This window comes from Melospiza melodia, chromosome 1 (assembly GCF_035770615.1).
Source record: "Melospiza melodia melodia isolate bMelMel2 chromosome 1, bMelMel2.pri, whole genome shotgun sequence".
Taxonomy (NCBI): domain Eukaryota; kingdom Metazoa; phylum Chordata; class Aves; order Passeriformes; family Passerellidae; genus Melospiza; species Melospiza melodia.
The window spans coordinates 118,011,969-118,030,637 of NC_086194.1; the positions used below are offsets into that span (position 1 = coordinate 118,011,969).

At 35.2% G+C, this 18,669-nt stretch overlaps 1 protein-coding gene across 6 annotated transcripts in view; it reads right to left on the bottom strand.

The window, feature by feature from the left end:
• CCDC102B (coiled-coil domain containing 102B) overlaps positions 1-18,669 on the bottom strand; it is a 140,775-nt gene that overhangs the window by 94,159 nt on the left and 27,947 nt on the right. For 5 of the 6 annotated variants that reach the window (XM_063165493.1, XM_063165485.1, XM_063165466.1 and 2 more), the window contains 2 exons: positions 6,127-6,231; positions 1,454-1,525 (listed from right to left, as the gene is read on the bottom strand). In XM_063165493.1, coding sequence (XP_063021563.1) covers positions 1,454-1,525; positions 6,127-6,231 — 177 coding nt within the window. The remainder of the gene's footprint in view (positions 1-1,453; positions 1,526-6,126; positions 6,232-18,669) is intronic. The other variant, XM_063165503.1, reaches the window with a different exon arrangement.

Here is an 18,669-nt window from a genome sequence, read left to right on the forward strand (position 1 = left end):
TATTACCATAATTACGTCTCTTCTCGAGTTTTGTTCTGATGAACAGTAAAAAATAAATACAACTCAGTCCAAGAGATCTGTGACACAAAACCAGGAATTAAACATGTGGCAATTAATATAACCCTTAAGTATTTAAATTCCTCTCTTATCATCCAGGCAAATCATAAAACTCCTCCTCTGTACTGTGATGCCTTCTCAAAACGCATCTGTCACTCCTCAGGCATTCAGAGACCCTGCAGACAGATCACATCTACACACTCTGAATGTGCTCACTGTTGACAAGGAAGCAGTTTGCAACTCCTTCCACATTTGGCCCTACTCACACCCCGAATTCAGCACAGCAGAAGCTGGTAAACAGACCAGAGCAGCAAAAGTTAACATAAACATGACAAAACATAAAGACAGGAGTCAAGATTTTCCTGCTCCTGTGGCCCTTAATCCACATGTGGCATTAGGCCATCCCAAAAACTTCAGTGCTCCAGCCATGTCCGCTCTCTGAGGGATTAGAGCAAGGACTGTCCACACCTGAAGCAGAACTTCCCACATGGTTTCCTTTAGAAAGAATTAATGTGCACAAAATCACTCTGAATTAAAGCAATATGAATTCAAGCAGGGATGATGAAAGAATTTGTCTTAAAGCCACATTAAGTCTTTTAACCAAAATGGAAAGGTATGTTTATGCAGCTGCAGCAGTTTTCATTTTATCTTGCTCCATTTATTTTTCTTGACTACTTAAATTTGATTTTTCTACTGAATTTGCAAAGGCTGTTTTAATTAATAACTTGTGATACATTTCTGTGCAGCTCAGAGCAATAAGGCTGTCTCTCATCAAAAGTGTGCTACTTTAGTTGTCTAGCCTTTATTAAAAAATAAATCCGAAGTGAGTACAGTTGTGTTATAACATCTTTAGAGATGTGGAGACAGAGGATTTTTATCTTGGATTTTTTCTTAATTTGATTTTTCTAGATCTTAAAAAAAAAAAGGGAATATTTGAACTTTGATTTCTTGTTCAACTAAAAAGATAGATTTAAGGAGCAGCAATTTCATCTTATAGCCTTTACTAGTTTTGTTTTGGTTTTTTAGTTAAAGTAAGGAAGAACGTCATTCACATTGTTCCTATTCCTACACCAAAACTTTGTAACCATAAAAATTAGAGTGATACTGTTAGGAAGACTTACACATTGATAATGTTAGGAAGACTTCATGGCTAAGGAAGACTTCAGGCTACAACAGATGAATTATTTTCTGCATATAAGAAAACCTCATTAAATACCTCATATATTTAGAAAGAAGAAATACCCCTTTCACTTCTAAGGGAGGAAAGGAAAAGGTCTAAGGGAAGGGCAACAGAGGATAATATTTCTATATTTTACAAATACAAGGAAAATCAACCTCAATGAAGTTGCATCATTAAAAGTAACTTTTGCTTGTGAAATGTGAGGAACACACCCACCTCTGACACTATGATGAGATGACCTTGACTGAATTCCAGATATCCACCCAGCTGTTCTCTCACACCTTTCCTCTACAGGACAGGAGTGGAGGGGAAGAGAGCAGGTTTCATGGATTGAGATAAAGTTACCTCACAAAAATAGACTTGACTAGGGTAAAATTAAATATATTACCTGTTAAAAATAGAGTAGAATAGTTAAAAACAAAGAAAAAACTAAAATCTACTTTCCTTCTCACCCTTCCTCTCAGGCTCAACATTTCTGTACTCATTTTCTACACTACCTCTTCTGTCTATGCACAGAAGAGGAATCTCAGGATGCATTTTCTCTCTGCTTCTCCTTCCTCCTCACGTTTCCCTGTATCAGAGTGAGGGGTGTCACTCCCATGGGATACAACCCTTCACAAACTGCTCAAGCGTGGCTTCTTCCTGCTGGCCACACAGTTCTTCAAGGACTGGCTGAGGATGGGAGCTTTCCATGCAGAAAGACTTTTAAGGAAGATTATTCCAGAGTGGTCCCGCAGGGTCTGGGATTCCTGCCAGGAGCCTGCTCCTGCATGTGCTCTCCCAGGCTGCACCTTCCTTCAGAGCACAGGGCCCAGCAGAGGGTCATGCATGGGCAGTAAGATGGCCTTTTGCTCCAGCATGGACCTCCAGGGCTGCCTCACCTTGGTCTGCACCATGGGCTGCAGGGGAACCCATCCTCTGGCTGCCAGAGCACTCCTCCCCTTCCTGCTTCACAGACCTTGGTGTCTGCAGGGTTGTTTCTCCCACAATGGCTCAACTTTGGCCACTTTGGGTTTCCTTTGGAGCCACTTGGAGCTGCTTGTGTCTGGCATGGGGGAGCTCCTAAGCTCCTCTCACAAACCCCACAGATATATGGGTTTTTTGCTAACAACATAATAACCTTATCATACTACAGCTAGAAATCAAACTTAAAATAAAAATTATTTCATGCATCCACAAGCTCCACAGTTCAATATTCAGGTCCACTGAATATTCCATTAATTTAACATGTCCATGAATATATTCCATTAATTTAATATTTCATAGCCAGCTATTTACCATAATCATTAGAGATAATACAAAAGAATAGTGAATATTCCTCAAAATTAATTTATAAATTTGTTTCAAGGTCATATTCACAGATGAAAGAGAAAATATTTTTCCATAAACATCATGTTTTGGGTATTGATTTACACCATCAACAAGGTGGGGTTCTTTCATGCTATCCCTTCCTAGATCAACCAGTTAGATCCATTTAATATTTCTTACCATGATATCAGTCAAATAATACATCTATTAATTTAAATGGTATTTTCCATTTCAAGAAGTACAATCAATAAAACTGCACAGCAACAATGTCTGATCTGAATTGTTTCATCAATTCTGTTCATCTTGTACAACAGAACTTAACCTTTCAAAAACTGCATGGGGAAGCATTTTAAACCAACAAACTGCCAGCTAAAAATAATATTAAAGACTCACACTTTTTGAAAGACATAATTAATATTACATTTTAGATTCAGAACTTCAATCTACATGGTTTACTACCATAAGTGGCAAGAGATTTCACAAATTCTGTATCCTTTGGAGCTATGTATACATATTAAAGAGCAAGATAACTGTCAGCATGAAACTGTTTAGACAAGGATATAAGGATTTAATTTCTGTGTATCAATACCATGTTTTTAGTACTACTAAAACCATTACTAAATAAAAAAATATTGCTATTGTTTGCTGATATCCTCTACAAGTACAAATCAGCCATATATCAAATAATAACACTGAATATTGTTTTAAACAACCACAATGGATGATCCAAATAATCTCACAAGTGGAGGTTTTAGAAAAAAACTAGGATACTAGGCAACTGCATTTTGCTTTAGGATTCATTCTATGAAAAATTAGCTGTATGTCTTGTGCTTACTTGTTGAATAAAGCCATAATCATACACATAAAGATGGACAAAGACCTTTAAATAGCTGTAGTTTCAGTTTTTGCTGACCTAGACATCTAACCATCAACCACATTAGAGCAGTCATTCTTTTTTACTACTCTAACCCTGCTTATAATGTTATTTTATTTGAACTTGAAGCTACCATCCCAGAAATAAAAGGGGAATAAAAGGGAACCAGAAGTCAAAGCAATTGTTTTCAGGTTATTTATAGTATTAGAGAAAATCAGAAACAGTTTCAGAATTTAGCAAAGTTCAACAAGTGACATTAGAATGTGTCTGCAAAGGAGTAGACAGGTTCCATCTAAATTGAGTTAGGATGGAATTCTTGAAAAATGAACTCTCCTTTCTTAACACCTGTTTTGCATTTAATAGCAGCAGCAAGGTAAATTTTCTCATTAAGGGTTTGCCACAGTACTTTAACCCTGTTGCTCTTTAATTTTACTCATGTTGTCAATGGGTGTTTTGTGTCGTTTTTAGTGGTACCACTTCCTCTCTGCAGCCAGAGGCCAGGAGCCCTGGACACAGCAAGAAGAATGCTTAGGATTCTATGCCAGACTCTGGCAAGGAGATGTGGCTGGAAATGCCTCTGAAGACTGCAGGAGAGCTTAGCCTTGGGGGAAGATGCAGGGCATGGTTCCCAGCCTAAATGGAGAAACACATCACATGCTCAGTTCACAGCTCTGGAGGGAAAATGCTCCCATCAAGGTCTTGCTGTGTCCCTCTGAGGCTGGGGCAGGCAGGGGCAATATCCTTGCCTGTAGGTGGGATCAGGAAGCTCTCTTGTTAAGCTGAAAGAAGGAGCCAACAAGAACCTTGTGAAATTTAGGAGTGACAAAGTCCTACACCTGGGAAGGAAGAGTCCCTTGCAAAATAACTCTTGGTGATGAAAAAACATGGTGATGTTTTTTCCAAAGCAGCTGTTGCTTAGACTGGCTAGGCAATCAGTCTGCTGGTGGTGTTGGTCCATTCTTCATCTCTTGTTTTTTTTTTCCTTCATTTCCCTTTTCCCCCTTCCCAGTTATTAGTTAGTCTTTATCTCAATCTGCAGGTTTTTTTCTCAATTTTGCCCCTCCAATTCTGTCCCCGCAAGTCACTGCTGGGGAGTGAATGAGGCTGGGTGGGAGCTTCACTGCCAGCTGGGGTCAGGCCATCACAAACCCACTGCCCGGAGTAGGTCGTGCAGACCTGGATGTTTTTGAGACCTCACTAGACAAAACCTTGAATAACTCAATCTGACTTCGGAGCTGGTCTTGCTTTGAGCAGGAGGTAGGACTGAAGATCTCATGAGGTCTATTGCAGTCTGACTTGTCCTGTGATTCCATGTTTTGCAGTTGTTTTAAATCAGATATAGGGGTGTTTTACTGATGGAGAGAGCTGATACTAACAGAGAGAGTTGATCACAGCTATCGAATAATTGTCTATGCAACTAACTGTTTTTTAAAACAAAACCAAACACATAAACGAGCCAGCACAGACCTACCAAGCAACAGAGATTTGAAATATAGTAATATGCCTAAGCAGATGAGCATCTTTCTGGCCATATCTCCAACCTCAAGTTACTTGCATTACAAATAAATCAAGAAAGTACTGATGTGATATGTATGATGTGATATGTATATGTTATCATAAAATAAATAGTAGTAAAGAAAAGCTAAAACCCATTGTTTGTCATGCAAAGTATGTTAGACAGGTAGGCTTATATGCATGAGCTTCCATTTGCCATTGCTCAGTCATGATGGAAACAGAAAAATCTTATGATTACATTTAACAGCTATCGAGTATAAAACCTCTCTCTCAGTCTTTCCCAAGAGAAATTACCTAGTTACTAAACCCTAAATCTAGTTACTTAGATGTCATTATTCAGCAGCAAATGCACATAAATTAGATGAAATGATTTGTTATTCAGGCAAATATAAAAAAGCTACTGTTTGTCAATATACGACTCATAGCATCAGATATGTACATTTAGTGATTGATTGGTGGGTTTGGGGACTTTTTTGCTTTCTCTTTTTTGAACTTTCAGAGTCTCAATGAAAGTTGGAGCCTTCTGGATTACTATTTAGTCATCAGCATTAAGAACCATAAAATAAAGGAAATATGCTCAGCTAAGGGTCTTTGAATAAATTATCAAGTCATTTCTAGCAGGACAATAAATGAACAGATCTTTGGAGGCACAAAAAAATAAGAATAGGCGCTTCTTTCAGTTCTCCCTCTCCTAAGAAGAGATTTGATGTTGAACAAGAGAGGGAAACGATTTGTGTCACAGTTTGCTTTGACCTTCATCAGAACTCTGTAGCTTGCGAAGCTCACTTAATCTCTTCTGTTCCTCCCAATCTTCACTTTTGCTTCCTAGTCTTGTTATACTTGTCATTTCTCCCTGCACCTTTTAAAAATGAACAGAAAATATTTCCTGTTTCTGTACCCTACAGAAATTCTACGCCACTGAGGTCCAATTGCTTAAGTCTGGGATGCAGTAAGGGCTGCTTTGTCTTGTATAATCTTTGCTTTATGGACACTTTTTGACACTTTGAAATAGTAATTTTGGGTGTGAATGCTCCCCAAATAATCCAACTAAGTAATACTACTAGACTAAGTAAAAATAAGCTTATTTTTAACCAAAAGCCTACTTTGTGCATTTTAATGATCACAACTCAATTTAGGTAGTGTTGCTTTAGTTTTTTTTTTTCATCTCCAGAAGTTCCTGAATTTCTTTTACCTGCATTTTGAGTTTTCTGGTCTCTTCTTCCAAACTTTGTTTTTCTGCTTCTAGTTGCTCTCTCTTTCCCCATTCAGAGGCATTCTCACGCCGCATTCTTTCCATCTGGGAAGGTTGAGGGTAGGAGGAAGAATCACCAAAAAAGAAAGAAAAAGAAAGAGGAATAATCTGATTAAAACCCCCTGGTTTTCACTGGGTGAGGCTAATGACTTCACCTCAGAGTAAGGATGGCACCTTAGAAAACTGCCCAAGGTGTAAGTTTTCCATGTGTCATAAAGTTAAATATTTTATTTTTAAAATAACCAAGACAGTCAATTTCTCATCAAATGTACCTTCAAAAAAGTAAAGCGTAGATAAATTTTTATACAGTAACTGGTAACAAAATCCTATTCTTTTCCTGCTATTTCTGGAAAAACAGTATTAAAATAATAATAAAATGTTTTAAATAAAACTGAAATTGATTTTGGCTTGACAATGTCAAAATTCACTTTTTATTCTCTAGACAAAAATCAGCATGTTTTTATTCTGTTTACAATTTAGAAGGATTGCAGTGAATGTTTATTAAACTGAAGAAGTTCGAAAGTATACCTTCAGTACTACATAGAGTTATCCTCATAATCAGAGGAAAGATTTTTAAGTTTTCATGTTAATCTCTTTCTTGTGGTCATGGTTAATAGTCTTAAGTGAAATATTATCTTTTATGACCAATGCTGTAATGTTATTTTAGGATATCTTAGTGAATTTTTTCATCAAATCCTAATATAGGACAAATTAAATATATCAACAAAAAGACACATTACTAAGTCACATAGAGTAATTATCAAAGAACTGATTTATTCTTCAGAGACAACTACATAGAGGTTTTTGTCAAGGCTGCATTAAATACTTCTCAGACTTCAAATGAAAATATTGTAAAGTGAATTTATGTTTATAACAGAAACCAGGTACTTATCAGGTACTAGTGGAAACTTTTCGGAAGATTATTATCGAGAAGTACTTACTGTTAACAAGTTATTATTATCTGGTTCTTAACAAGAGATTAAAAGAGATTAACATAGATTAAAAATTGTGAAAATAAAAGGTTCCAGTTCTTTTAATTGTGGTGAAAAAAAAAAGAGAATTGTGAATATATGAAATAAAAGGTCAGAATTTTAAGAGCTTTTTACAATTTTCAGTTCTGTGAGAACTAAAATCAATGGTTTGATAAAAATGGTGACTGAAAACATTGTGAGACACTTCTTCATTAAAGAAACAGGATATCTGTGCCAACAAGGTTTTAGAAAGAGCCACAGAGGTTGCTTTTTCAGTTTGATTGGTTACTTTTATTCTAAAATCAATTTCTGGCAAATAATGAAAATATTCTGAATGTTGAGCGAAGAGAATGAGTGGTTACAGCATAACCTGATCCTATGAATAGTGACAACGTCATTCTCTAGCTAAATCAAATTGCAAACTTCTCTGTTCCCACCTTATTTCTGAGAAATAAAAACAATTAGAAACCAAATAAAGTAAAAGGAGCTCATTCAGATTATCAGAAGACAGTAAAAGGGATTGTTCCACTCCGCTCTGTATTGGTGTTGCCTCGCCTTGAGCACTGTCTGCAGTTTTGGGCACAGGTCATCAAAGTATTTGAGTGGGTCCAGAGTGATAGACTACAAGTTGCCAACTCCAACACACAAGTAAATGTTTGATGCTCACATGTCCCCAATGAGGTCTTTAGAACCTATCCACTGAATTTCTGTACAATAGTTGGAAATTAAGGAATCACATACCCCTATTTAGCAGCAAATATTATTTCTTCCCCATCAAAGTTATGCAAATTGTTTGAATACTTTCTACTGGACTACAATCACATCTCCATATTTTTCCCTAAATAAATATGCAGGCATATTTATTGTTACAAGTATCCATGAAAGTTCCAGAACATGAAAAACCCTGTCTTCTTGCAAAGCGCCTGCCAAAATACACAGCTGAAATTCTAAGTCTGAAATTTCACCTTTTCACAGTGTTGACACTAATCAATACAAATTCATTTTTGTCAGACATCAAATAGAGAGAAATCACAAAACCATCCGAGATTGAATTTCATCAAGAAATTAAGCAGAAGATGACTATCACATGAAGATCTGATGTGAAAGATAAATTTATTTACCTATGTCTTTAAATTTTTAATTCATTGCAGCCAAGACATAACTACGATAAATTTACATATTTAACAGCCATTATTTCAGCTGGGATAGGAGTTCATTTTCTTCCTAGTAGCTGGTACAGTGCTATGTTCTGAATTTAGTATGAGAAAAATGGAGATAACAGAGGGAAATTTCCATTGTTACTGAGCAGTGCTTACACTGACTCCAGGCTTTTTAATCTTCTTGTACTGCCCTGTGAGCAAGGAGGCTTGGGCTGCACAAGAATCTGGGAGTGGACAGCTAAACCAAAGCAGCCACAGGGACATTACATTCTATACAGTGCTCTTGTGTGAAACTCCAAATTCTGATTTATAAAGAAAAGTGAAAGCTTAAGAAAAAATTTGCGACATGTGAAAAAATCTTGAGATCATTAATTTTCCCTTAAAATGCGAATATTTTCTCTCCATAAAATATCTGTGCAGACTTACACTGAATTTCACTTTGAATAGCAAGACAAGAATAATGGTGGAAGCATAGAATGAGGTCAAGGTAGTGTGAATGAAGTGGATAATTGCAAAGGTGAGTGGTGGAAATGAAGTACAGAGTACTGACCTTTTGAAACTGGATAATTACATCTTAGAGCTAACCCACACCATTTCATGAATAACATGAAAGGCAGAACCCTGAAAAAACCAGACACAGAAAAAGGAACTCTACCTTGTACAGTTCATTAAAGGAAAATCTTAATGCTTTTGTTTAGTTTAAGGCAATATAACAGTGGCTGAGGCTCCAAAAGTTTTATTGAAACAAGATTTTTGTCCTTCCCCTTAGTTAAGAAAAGATAGAGTAGGATGAAGGGCAACAATTAAGGTGCAATGAATGCAAAAAAAATAGATGATGAAGATGAAATCTAGCAGTCATCACAATTTCAGACAGTAAACAGAAGAAATTCCATGCACCATTCTGCTTTTTTTTTTTTTTTTTTTTTAGTGCAAAGATTTGTTAGCTTTCTATAAAACTTGGAAAAGGTCAGAAAATGTATTTAGAGAACTGTGATCTTCACCTTTTTAAAAGAAGTTTTTAAAATAGAGTTGGACAGAACACAAGCATTATGTTTAAAAAAAACCTGTAGTTTTGATCTGATCTGACTTGACAATGATGTCAGAAAGAAAAAACTGCCAATCCAACCAGAAAATCTTCCTGTAAAATGTTTATTCTATAAAACTGTCATTTTATTTACCAAAGGCACGTTCTGTGAAAGATAATCTGCATATCTCAAATAAAAACTGACTTGACTGAGGATAGAAGAGTTTTATTTTTTCTTTTTTAAATTTCCAATCTGAGTCTTACACAACCACAGCAAATCATTAGCTTCTAGTGCTACCTGACTTTATACTGAGAGCCTACAGGCAAGCTGAATGAGGCCTGCAGACTTGTGACCCAGAGAGGGAAGAATTCCTCTTTAAAATAGTGACCTCAGGCAGCCTCACTCAAGTGCAAATGTAAAACATCTGCTTCAGTTTGTGCAGGTCAAAAATTAAAATTTTAAACCAATATTTTTTTTTTTTGTCCTTAAAATGATGATGCAGGGCTTTTTTCATGTTGTAAAGCAAGATAAATGAACACATATTTTCAGGATTCTTGATATCTTCAATGTATTGTGCATGGAGGTAATTTCCATTCATCTATGCTGCAAATTATCCTACAGAATTTAAGCAAGAGGTATATTACACTGAAAATTTAATAACCCACAGGTTGATTATGAATTAAGGACCATGACACCCTCCTAATAAAGAAAGCCTATCGAAATAACCATAAATCTTCATAAAGTCACAAGTGAATTTGATTCTTACAGATTTCTTCCCCATAGCTAGTCAGAAAACTCAGCACAAGAGGCAAATATTTCTTTTCTGTACCTCAGACAGGAATATTGTCTCTCGAAAAATGTCATAACCAGCAGTCTTTTCAGAGCCAAGAACTCAAAAATTGTGCAGTTTTACCAACCATCTTTCAAATTATTGCACATCGATAAGAAATGCAAGGACAGAGAATCCACCCTTTCACAGTGGTAATTTATGAGATGTCATCAACTTCCAAAGTATGGAATGTGCTTCAGCTGCTAGAAGGAATGGCAAACATGCATCCTTAAATATGGCAGCTAGGTAGATTGGATCAATGAGTTGAAAGCAAGCTTTGCTTAAAGATCAAGCAAACATCAAGCAGAAGCCTCACAGTCCTTCATTGAATTAATTGTGAAATGTCATTACAATTTGTAACATAGTTGTACAGGGTCTGAAGATATTTTATCAATGGTTTAAAAGGAATGGTATCAAGTGCTTAAAGAGAGTCTCTCAGCACAACTGGGAGAAAAAACTTCTGGGTTGCAGGATCAGGAAAAAACTCATGCAGCCAGAAGCATCATCAAAGAGTTACGCAAGAGAAGAAAACAGCTATGTTGATGAATCTGGTTCTCTTAAATCACTTCCAGTTTTAGTTCAGCTGTATCTACGGAACTTGGAAGATACACCATGGTTCCACTCCACTGCTCACTTCTCTTTGAGAAAGGTGTAAGAGGAAGATGGATTTCACATAGCAAGACAATTATGTGCAACTGGATAGAAAACAATTCCAAGAATCTTTGCTACTTGCAAAGTAATCCCTATTTTGTTGGGGTAAAGGAGAGGGAGTCTGGTTTTTCGTTTTTTAAAAATGATTTTCTATTTTTTTTTAATTTTATTTTGAGATTTCTACTCCTAGAAGTCTGTAAGAACATGAGGAAAACTGCTAAAGCTCCTAAGGTCCTAAAGAAAACTCATCAGGTTTCCTGTTTCCAAGATCAGGACTGTTGTATGCAGGTGTGATATTTGCTGGCAAGGAAAATTATTACTTAGCATGTGTGACACTGGGCAGTTTTGCAATGAATTATTTCCAGTAGGTCTGGCATTTTCTAGAATTCTTTTCTTTTTTCACCTGAAACGTGCAATCAAAGACTACTAGAATCCATAGCACTCTTTCCACAAGAAAGACAAATGTTTGCTACCATTTCATTTGACAAATGCTTCAAAACAGTAAAAAAAATTTACTGCTTTTTTTCCTATTGTATGCAAGCCTGCCAAGAACACCATTTAGTCCATCAGCAACTATGCTGAAAGCTTGATAAATGTTATTGTGCCTGACAATATCTTGAGACACCAAGCCCTGCAAGAAATGGAACTTTTTAATGAATGCTTATATTCATAACAATGCCTAGCACCAGCAGATTTAGTAATCAAATATTTCTTCCTCCTGGTTCTACTCAAATGCTTAAGTCTGCTGCAAGCTGATATCATTGCACTATGGTGACATTAAATGCAAAGTTGCTGATTTACCAGTATTTTTTTTCCTCTCCCCTTGTCTGCACACAGAGAAAACTCTTTTCTGTGTATGATTAGTTTAAAAGAAGTGATTTATGCAGGAATAGAAGTTGTCCATAGATACATAAAAATGTTTAAGCATGAAAATTTACAACAATCAGAAATAATATATGAAGAGGGACATAAATAAGTTCAAGAATAGGAACATGGTCAGGTGAGAAAATTACCTTTGATCTTACAGAATTTTCTTTCCATCTGAATCTGGCACTGCTTTCATCCATTTCTTGTGAGTTCAATTTCATACAGACTATGTATTACATTAAAATAAACACCTCCTGTTCAAGAGAATCTACTATTTTTTCAAGGAAAACAAATTTTCTATCAACATCTATCATAAAAAATTATCCATAATGCCTATTTAAAATTCTACTTTCACCAATTATTTGTAAATCATTGAACACTAGTGAGGAACTACCTTTACCTATCTAAATATTCGAAATCAGTAACACATCATGCACTCATTTCTACCTTAAAATTATGAAGAGTTTTTGCATTTTGATCTCATTTTAAACAAGAAATACTTACATTTTTCATCTGGAAAAACTAAACAAGATGACTAAACAAATACTGGAAGTTTCTTTCAGTATCACAGAATGGATAAGTAGGAAAGACCACAGTGGGCCATCTGGGCCAACATGCCTGCTCAAGCAGGGTATGCTAACCTTCCTCACTGTAATCCCAGTTCATAACAAGATTGAGACTAGAGGAATGTCCAAACAATAAGTGTCTACCAAGAGGTACAGTAATGCTTATTTAGTCAACATTTTCATGTGTGAAAAACAATTTTGAAAATTATATAGGAAAAAATTTAAAACTAGAATGGACTGTTATGATGAAGATATGAGAACACATGCTATAAATAAAGAATCTGATATTTATAACATGTAAGGACAATTTTGTCAAGTAGACATTTTTGTAGGCTTGCCAGAAAAGCATGAATATTTGCATGAGTATTTCAAAACAAAGAAGAGTGTGATTATTTTTTCTGATACATTTTGTGCTGTTCTATTCTCAGTGTTCCACTGATATATAAACCAAATGTTAAACCATTTGTAGGCTGTCTTGGAAACTAAGGGACTTTCACCCATTGTTTAAAAAACAAGCAAATACAAAAAATGCCGTTTATTTTTTTTAAAGTCAGGCGATATATTAAACGTATCCACGTGTCCTGACCAGCCAAATCACTAATGGACATGAAAAATGAACCATGTACTTTATTACCTTTCAGAGCCGAATTTAAAAATCTGTAGTTTAAAATGCAAACCTCCATACATTACCCTATCATACCAGTCCATACAAATACCTATTAGTTTTGCTATGAGTAAAGTCTATTTCAGCTGAGACAAACACAGGAAATAAAAACTTCATTTTTCACTGGAAAATGTACATTTGATGTACTTTATGAGAAGAAATGCATTTCTATATGCAAATTTAATTAGTGAAAACACTAAAAATAATAAAAACCAAACTTCGACATTATTCTTGATGCAGCTTTTTCTCATATTTACTAATATAAATATATCAATATTTTACCACCATTTCTAGTTGGGAAGCCCTCATATTGTCCAAAAGGTAGCAGGCCATATATTTGCCTACCTCAAAATAAAATATTTGAGTAAGAACCATTCCTCAGTTTTGCCAATTATATTGATATTGACTGAATTTCTAAGTAGCCTAGATAAAATCCCTGTGAGTACATTCTCCAGGTTGAAGTTGAAAGTGCTCTGGCTTAAATCTTGTCCTGACTTTCCAAGTATCCTCTCAGAGATCACTGAGGAGCTCATGGGAACCCTCTCAGATCCTTGTGGTTACCTGCTGCTGCCACATAAGGAACCATTGAAGTAACTGCCCCTTCACCACCAGAATCTTGTTTGCTGCATCTTAGACAGAAAAAAATGCCCCTGCAAGGAAAATGAGACCTAGATTTCTAAATTAGGGAAAAAGATATGTAATCTGTAATCTGCTCCTCCAGCATTTTGAAAACTTTGCCGTAATAAATAGTGCCTGCTTTTTTCTTTTTGTCCACAGCCGGTTTAAGATTATCTCTCAGTTGCAAATATCCAATCTATCAAGATACTGGGAATTTTACCAGAATTTCCCTGAAATTCTTCTCTCTTCCATCGTAAAATGAATGCAGTAAGTGAGAGCTATTTACTTACTGAAAAAAAAATCCAATTAAATTACCAATACTAAATTGTCCATCAAATAATTCTTCCTTTAAAACTTTTACTGTTTAGAAACAAATATTCATATTCTCTTATTTTATATATACCCAAGCCATAGATAATTTCCTGCAGAACTTATACCTCTATTATAATATGGACAACAGTGGAAGGACTTTATTTTCCATCTGTCTGGGACTAAGACCCTCACCTGTAGCTCACACCACAAAGACCCTCAGTACAGACCACTTGGGTGCCCTGGACACCCCAATTCTGTCCCATTCCAACAGCACCTCTAAGCATTCTCTTTTTCTCAGCCCTAAGAGAAACTTTTGTCTCTGTCTAGGGCAAAGAACCTCACCTCCAGAATTTCTGTCAGCATCACTCAACTTCTCCTGCTCTGTATTTCTCCTTTTAGCTGCTGTTCAGCCATATTCTCCTCCTACTTCTATGGCTTGCTGTATTTCAAAGTAATGCTCCTGGTATAAAATGTACCAACATCTATATCAAATGTAATTTAGCTGCACAAAAAAGATGCTTCACTAGCCGACTTCAGTAATTTGACTCTACAAATTTACAAAATGTTCTCCTTCACTATGGTCTTTCAGACTATCCAATATCGGTTTTTATTTGGGCTCCTTTCTAGCCTACTTCATACTAACCACTTCCAAAAGTTTTCTCAGTTTCTGGAAATTGCCTATAAGTCAAACACTTTTCACTCTTTCCTGTACAAACCTGAGAGCAGTTTTCAGAGTAATTCCTGACTGCAGAAACAAAAGTTGAATAATTGGTTCCAGCATAATTCAATTACTATTTACTCATAACTTTAATGTTAGGCATCCTTAAAGTACCATTTGACTTGAAGGCTATTTTTTTTTTTAATAATGAAAAAAACAGTCATATTCAAGGGGTTTCTGTACTTCCCATAATTAGAAACAGAGACTGAATCTAAAGTAATTTGAATGCACTGGGCATCTTTTTGCAGCATACCTTGTACTGCAAGCTCTTCAAATTATCTTCTTGCTGTTGTTGTTGTGTTTAGCAAAATATTGGTGCTTAGATAATCATGACCTTACATAAAAATGGCATGTACAAGATGCTGTTTGCTGTATTCCTAAATGAAAATGAGATTTGAGATGGACCAACACGACTAATTTATCAAACTACTTTTCCTTTTTTGACTAGAGATGAACATAGTAATTAGAGTTCTAACCAAGATTCATCTATACAAACATACAGTGGTTTAGGTGAATTTAAAATGTTCTCTAATCTCATTCAAGGAAATAATACACGTTTCAGCTAATCTCTTGGAGAATACTGCTTGAAATTTATAAGGGACACATGCCAACCAAAACTCTCAAAACTTGACAAGCCATCACTCATGTGGAGAGTGAGAATTCCAGTGCATGAAAAGATGACTATTTCTTTTTGCTACTATGCATGGTGAGGTCAAATTTCTATTCCAGGGAATAAACAAGCAAAAATTCCCATATTAACCAATAGTCAACTGATCTAATGACTGTAGCTCAAGTCAATTAAAAAATTAAAATAATAAAAACACACTTTAATATTTATGTTTCACTAACAAACAAGGTAAAACTTGAGGTCTTGACCTTTACAATGAAGCACTAGATTTGTTTACTTTACAAGCAGTAGCCTGCCTTTCCTTACAGTTTATGACACAGCATTATGTTAGGATTATGACACAACACAGAACCGGTGGCAGTGGTAATAGAATAAGCAAACTGGGTTAAAAATCCTAAGTATGTGGCAAAGATTGTTTTAGGCATAGGATTACATTAATATTTTTGCTAATGTAACTTGAAATCTCAAAGGTCAGATGATTTTGGGCATTCTTAAGCCCAAAAAATATTAAACAAAGCAGGAAATTTTACCTCTTAATTTTCCTCACTGACATCTTAGCTTTATGAGTGGGAGAGGAGGCAGGGAGGACTTCTCACTCTATGCTGAAAAGTTCGAATTAATTCTGGTTTATATTTTAAAATAAGATGGAATAGGCCCCTGCTGAGAATCTTTTTTTTTTTTTTTATGACATCTGCTGAAACTTTTTTATTAAACTCTGCTTAATTCCCTTTTCATCCAAGTTTTTTTTTATTTATTTATTCTTGCAAGTATTTACTGTTGCAAGACTGAAGTTTCCTGGTTTAAGGGTTTTTATGATCTGCATTTAGCTTACTTTGGTTACTAGTGTTTTTAGCAGAGGGAGGGGACCATGTATGTACGTGGATTTTTGGTTGTTTTTCCTAGCCAAACCTAATACAACAAGCTTCTTCCCAGAAAAAGGAACACAGACTAAGCCCTGGAAGACCTGAGACTGACTAATGCAAAACCTCTTTTAAATAGCAAGACAAAATATAGATTTGTATGGCTGTGAGCAGAAATACATGTACAGACCTTAACGGAAGAAAAAATGAGCTCCTATTCTATGGAAAGAAATGACCAGACCAATTGAATTTTCATTCTTAACTTTCTGAGCAATAACAATTTATATATCATTTACAGAACATAATTTTTATATTTGGTATTTTTACAAATAAACAGTCTAGAAATTTAATTGAAGTCCAGACTATAAAAGCTTGCCTTCTGTTACTTCAAATAGTTATTTACTGCTGTGAGTTTATGTAGTTATTATTAGTAATTAATTTAGGAACTAGAATATGTCATAAGCCATTCTAATAAGCACTGTAAAAGGAAGATGACAACCCTTCCTCAAATAAGAATATGAATGCAGACATGTAGAAAATCATCTGGAAAAAAAGAGTAAATAGTGCAATGGGTAATATATTTGCTTATTTGTTTGTTTGTGAAGTTTTATTTGCTGTACAGAAGGTCAATAACTCTTTTGCTTATAACCAATTTCTTAGCCAACTTCCCATCCTCACTTTATATTGTTGAATTGAGAAAAACGTATAGCTAAATAAAGAACTGTAAGGAAACAGAAAAATCAATAATGGTCAGCATAATTAGGAAGCATTCAAAACAAGTTCAAATTCTCCTCAGACTCAAGAAGTTCCTAAACTGTGTAGCTATTACATGTTGCAGATCAGAACACTGTTCAACCCAATTTTATTTGTCAATATAAAACTATCAAATTAATAATATTGAAGGTATAATAGGAATGTTAATTGATATATTGGAAAATAAGATGCTAACTAAACTTACAGTACATTTTTTAATGTAACTGGTAATGAATCATAACAAAAACCATCAAAATGACAGCAACAGTCAAAGTCTCTACATTTAACTTAGGGACTACACAAGTTCACTTATCTTACAGATGAGAACTGTTGACTTTTCAGATTAATGGTCAAGGGATGCTGGGAATAGGATGTTTTCTGTAACTGTAGGTCTCTACAAATAAATACATGTCAGATTACTAGAATACTAAATAGTGTGAAATCACGCTAGAATTTGCAATCATTACTGTCCTGTAGGAAAAGCATCCATACCAACATATTTAATTAAAATTTGCAAGTCTGATTTGACATAATGTGAAATATTCAGGAAAATCAAAATGGCATCAAGGTTCTTTGATGAGTACCAGATATGATACCAATGTTAATTAAAGCACAGATAAATTGCACTATAGTACACCAGATTCCAAAAGTTGCCGTGTTCTGAGGCAGTGAGCTTTCTCCTTAAACATTAACAACCTATGCTAAAAAGGACAGATTAAACCAGTACTCAAGCTTGTTTTCTCTTCTGATCTGTAAGTTCAATAGGATTCAAGAAACAGAGGAAATTACTTGTTCAAGGAAATTTAAAAGTGTTGTGCTGCTTAGAGTTCAGATAAATATATCATAGGTCATTTCTCCATACAGCTCTCCTTTCAGAGTAAGAACCTGAAATATACAACTTTAGTTGTTTGATCTGGATAAGCAATTACATAAAATAATTTCTGTAGAGCAGTGGTCTGGTGGAAAGTGCCTATAGCAATAGTTCTACTGCTTACAGTTTACATGTCTTCTGTTTTCTGAGCCATACCCAAAATAGAACATCATACTGGTAATTTGAAGTTACAAGTGTCCCTGAAGGATCTTTTGTGACAATTCCTAATCACCTGTTACTACACAGTTTAGGAACCGATCAAAGGTTCATTGACACCAGCAGATTTCTCATTGACTTCAAGGTATTGTTACTTGAAGAAATATGCAGTATTTCACCAGAGAGAAAGTTTTGCTTCAAAATGGAAGAAAATTATCTAAAGCTGTTTTCTCAATCAAGCCTCCTCCCAAACTGGATTGTTAATTTTAAAGTGACACATTGCTCCTCTTATCCAGATAAGAATTAAAAAAAGGAACTGAATCACTAACTGCAAAATGCTTGTATCTTTAATTATATATCTTTGATGTCATCATTTTCAACATTCTACCTGTCATCACATTTAGCTCTTCAGTGATTTGTTACTTTTCTCAAGTAAATTCAGCCCAAGTTGATTTTATGTGTATGAATGACAAGTAAGCCCACTAACAGAAATATTTACTTTAACAACTAAATGAATGCTAAAATATAATACCAAAAGGTAAATTCAGGGCAGCTAAACATATGTTAAAAATTAGATATTAAAAAGCCTTTTTTTTTTTTTTACTATACACTGCAAAGAATTAATTTCTGATATAGAGAGCCATATGGTGAACTGACCACATTAATACATTATTAAGAAGCAACTTTGTCATAATTTTGGGCCTTTCAGTCTGAACTATGAAAAATTCTTTTAATTAAAGATGCAGTCATAGAATCATACAATGACCTGAATTGGAAAGAACCTCAAAGATCATCTACATCCAACTCCCCTGCTCTGGGAAGGAGAACCTTGAC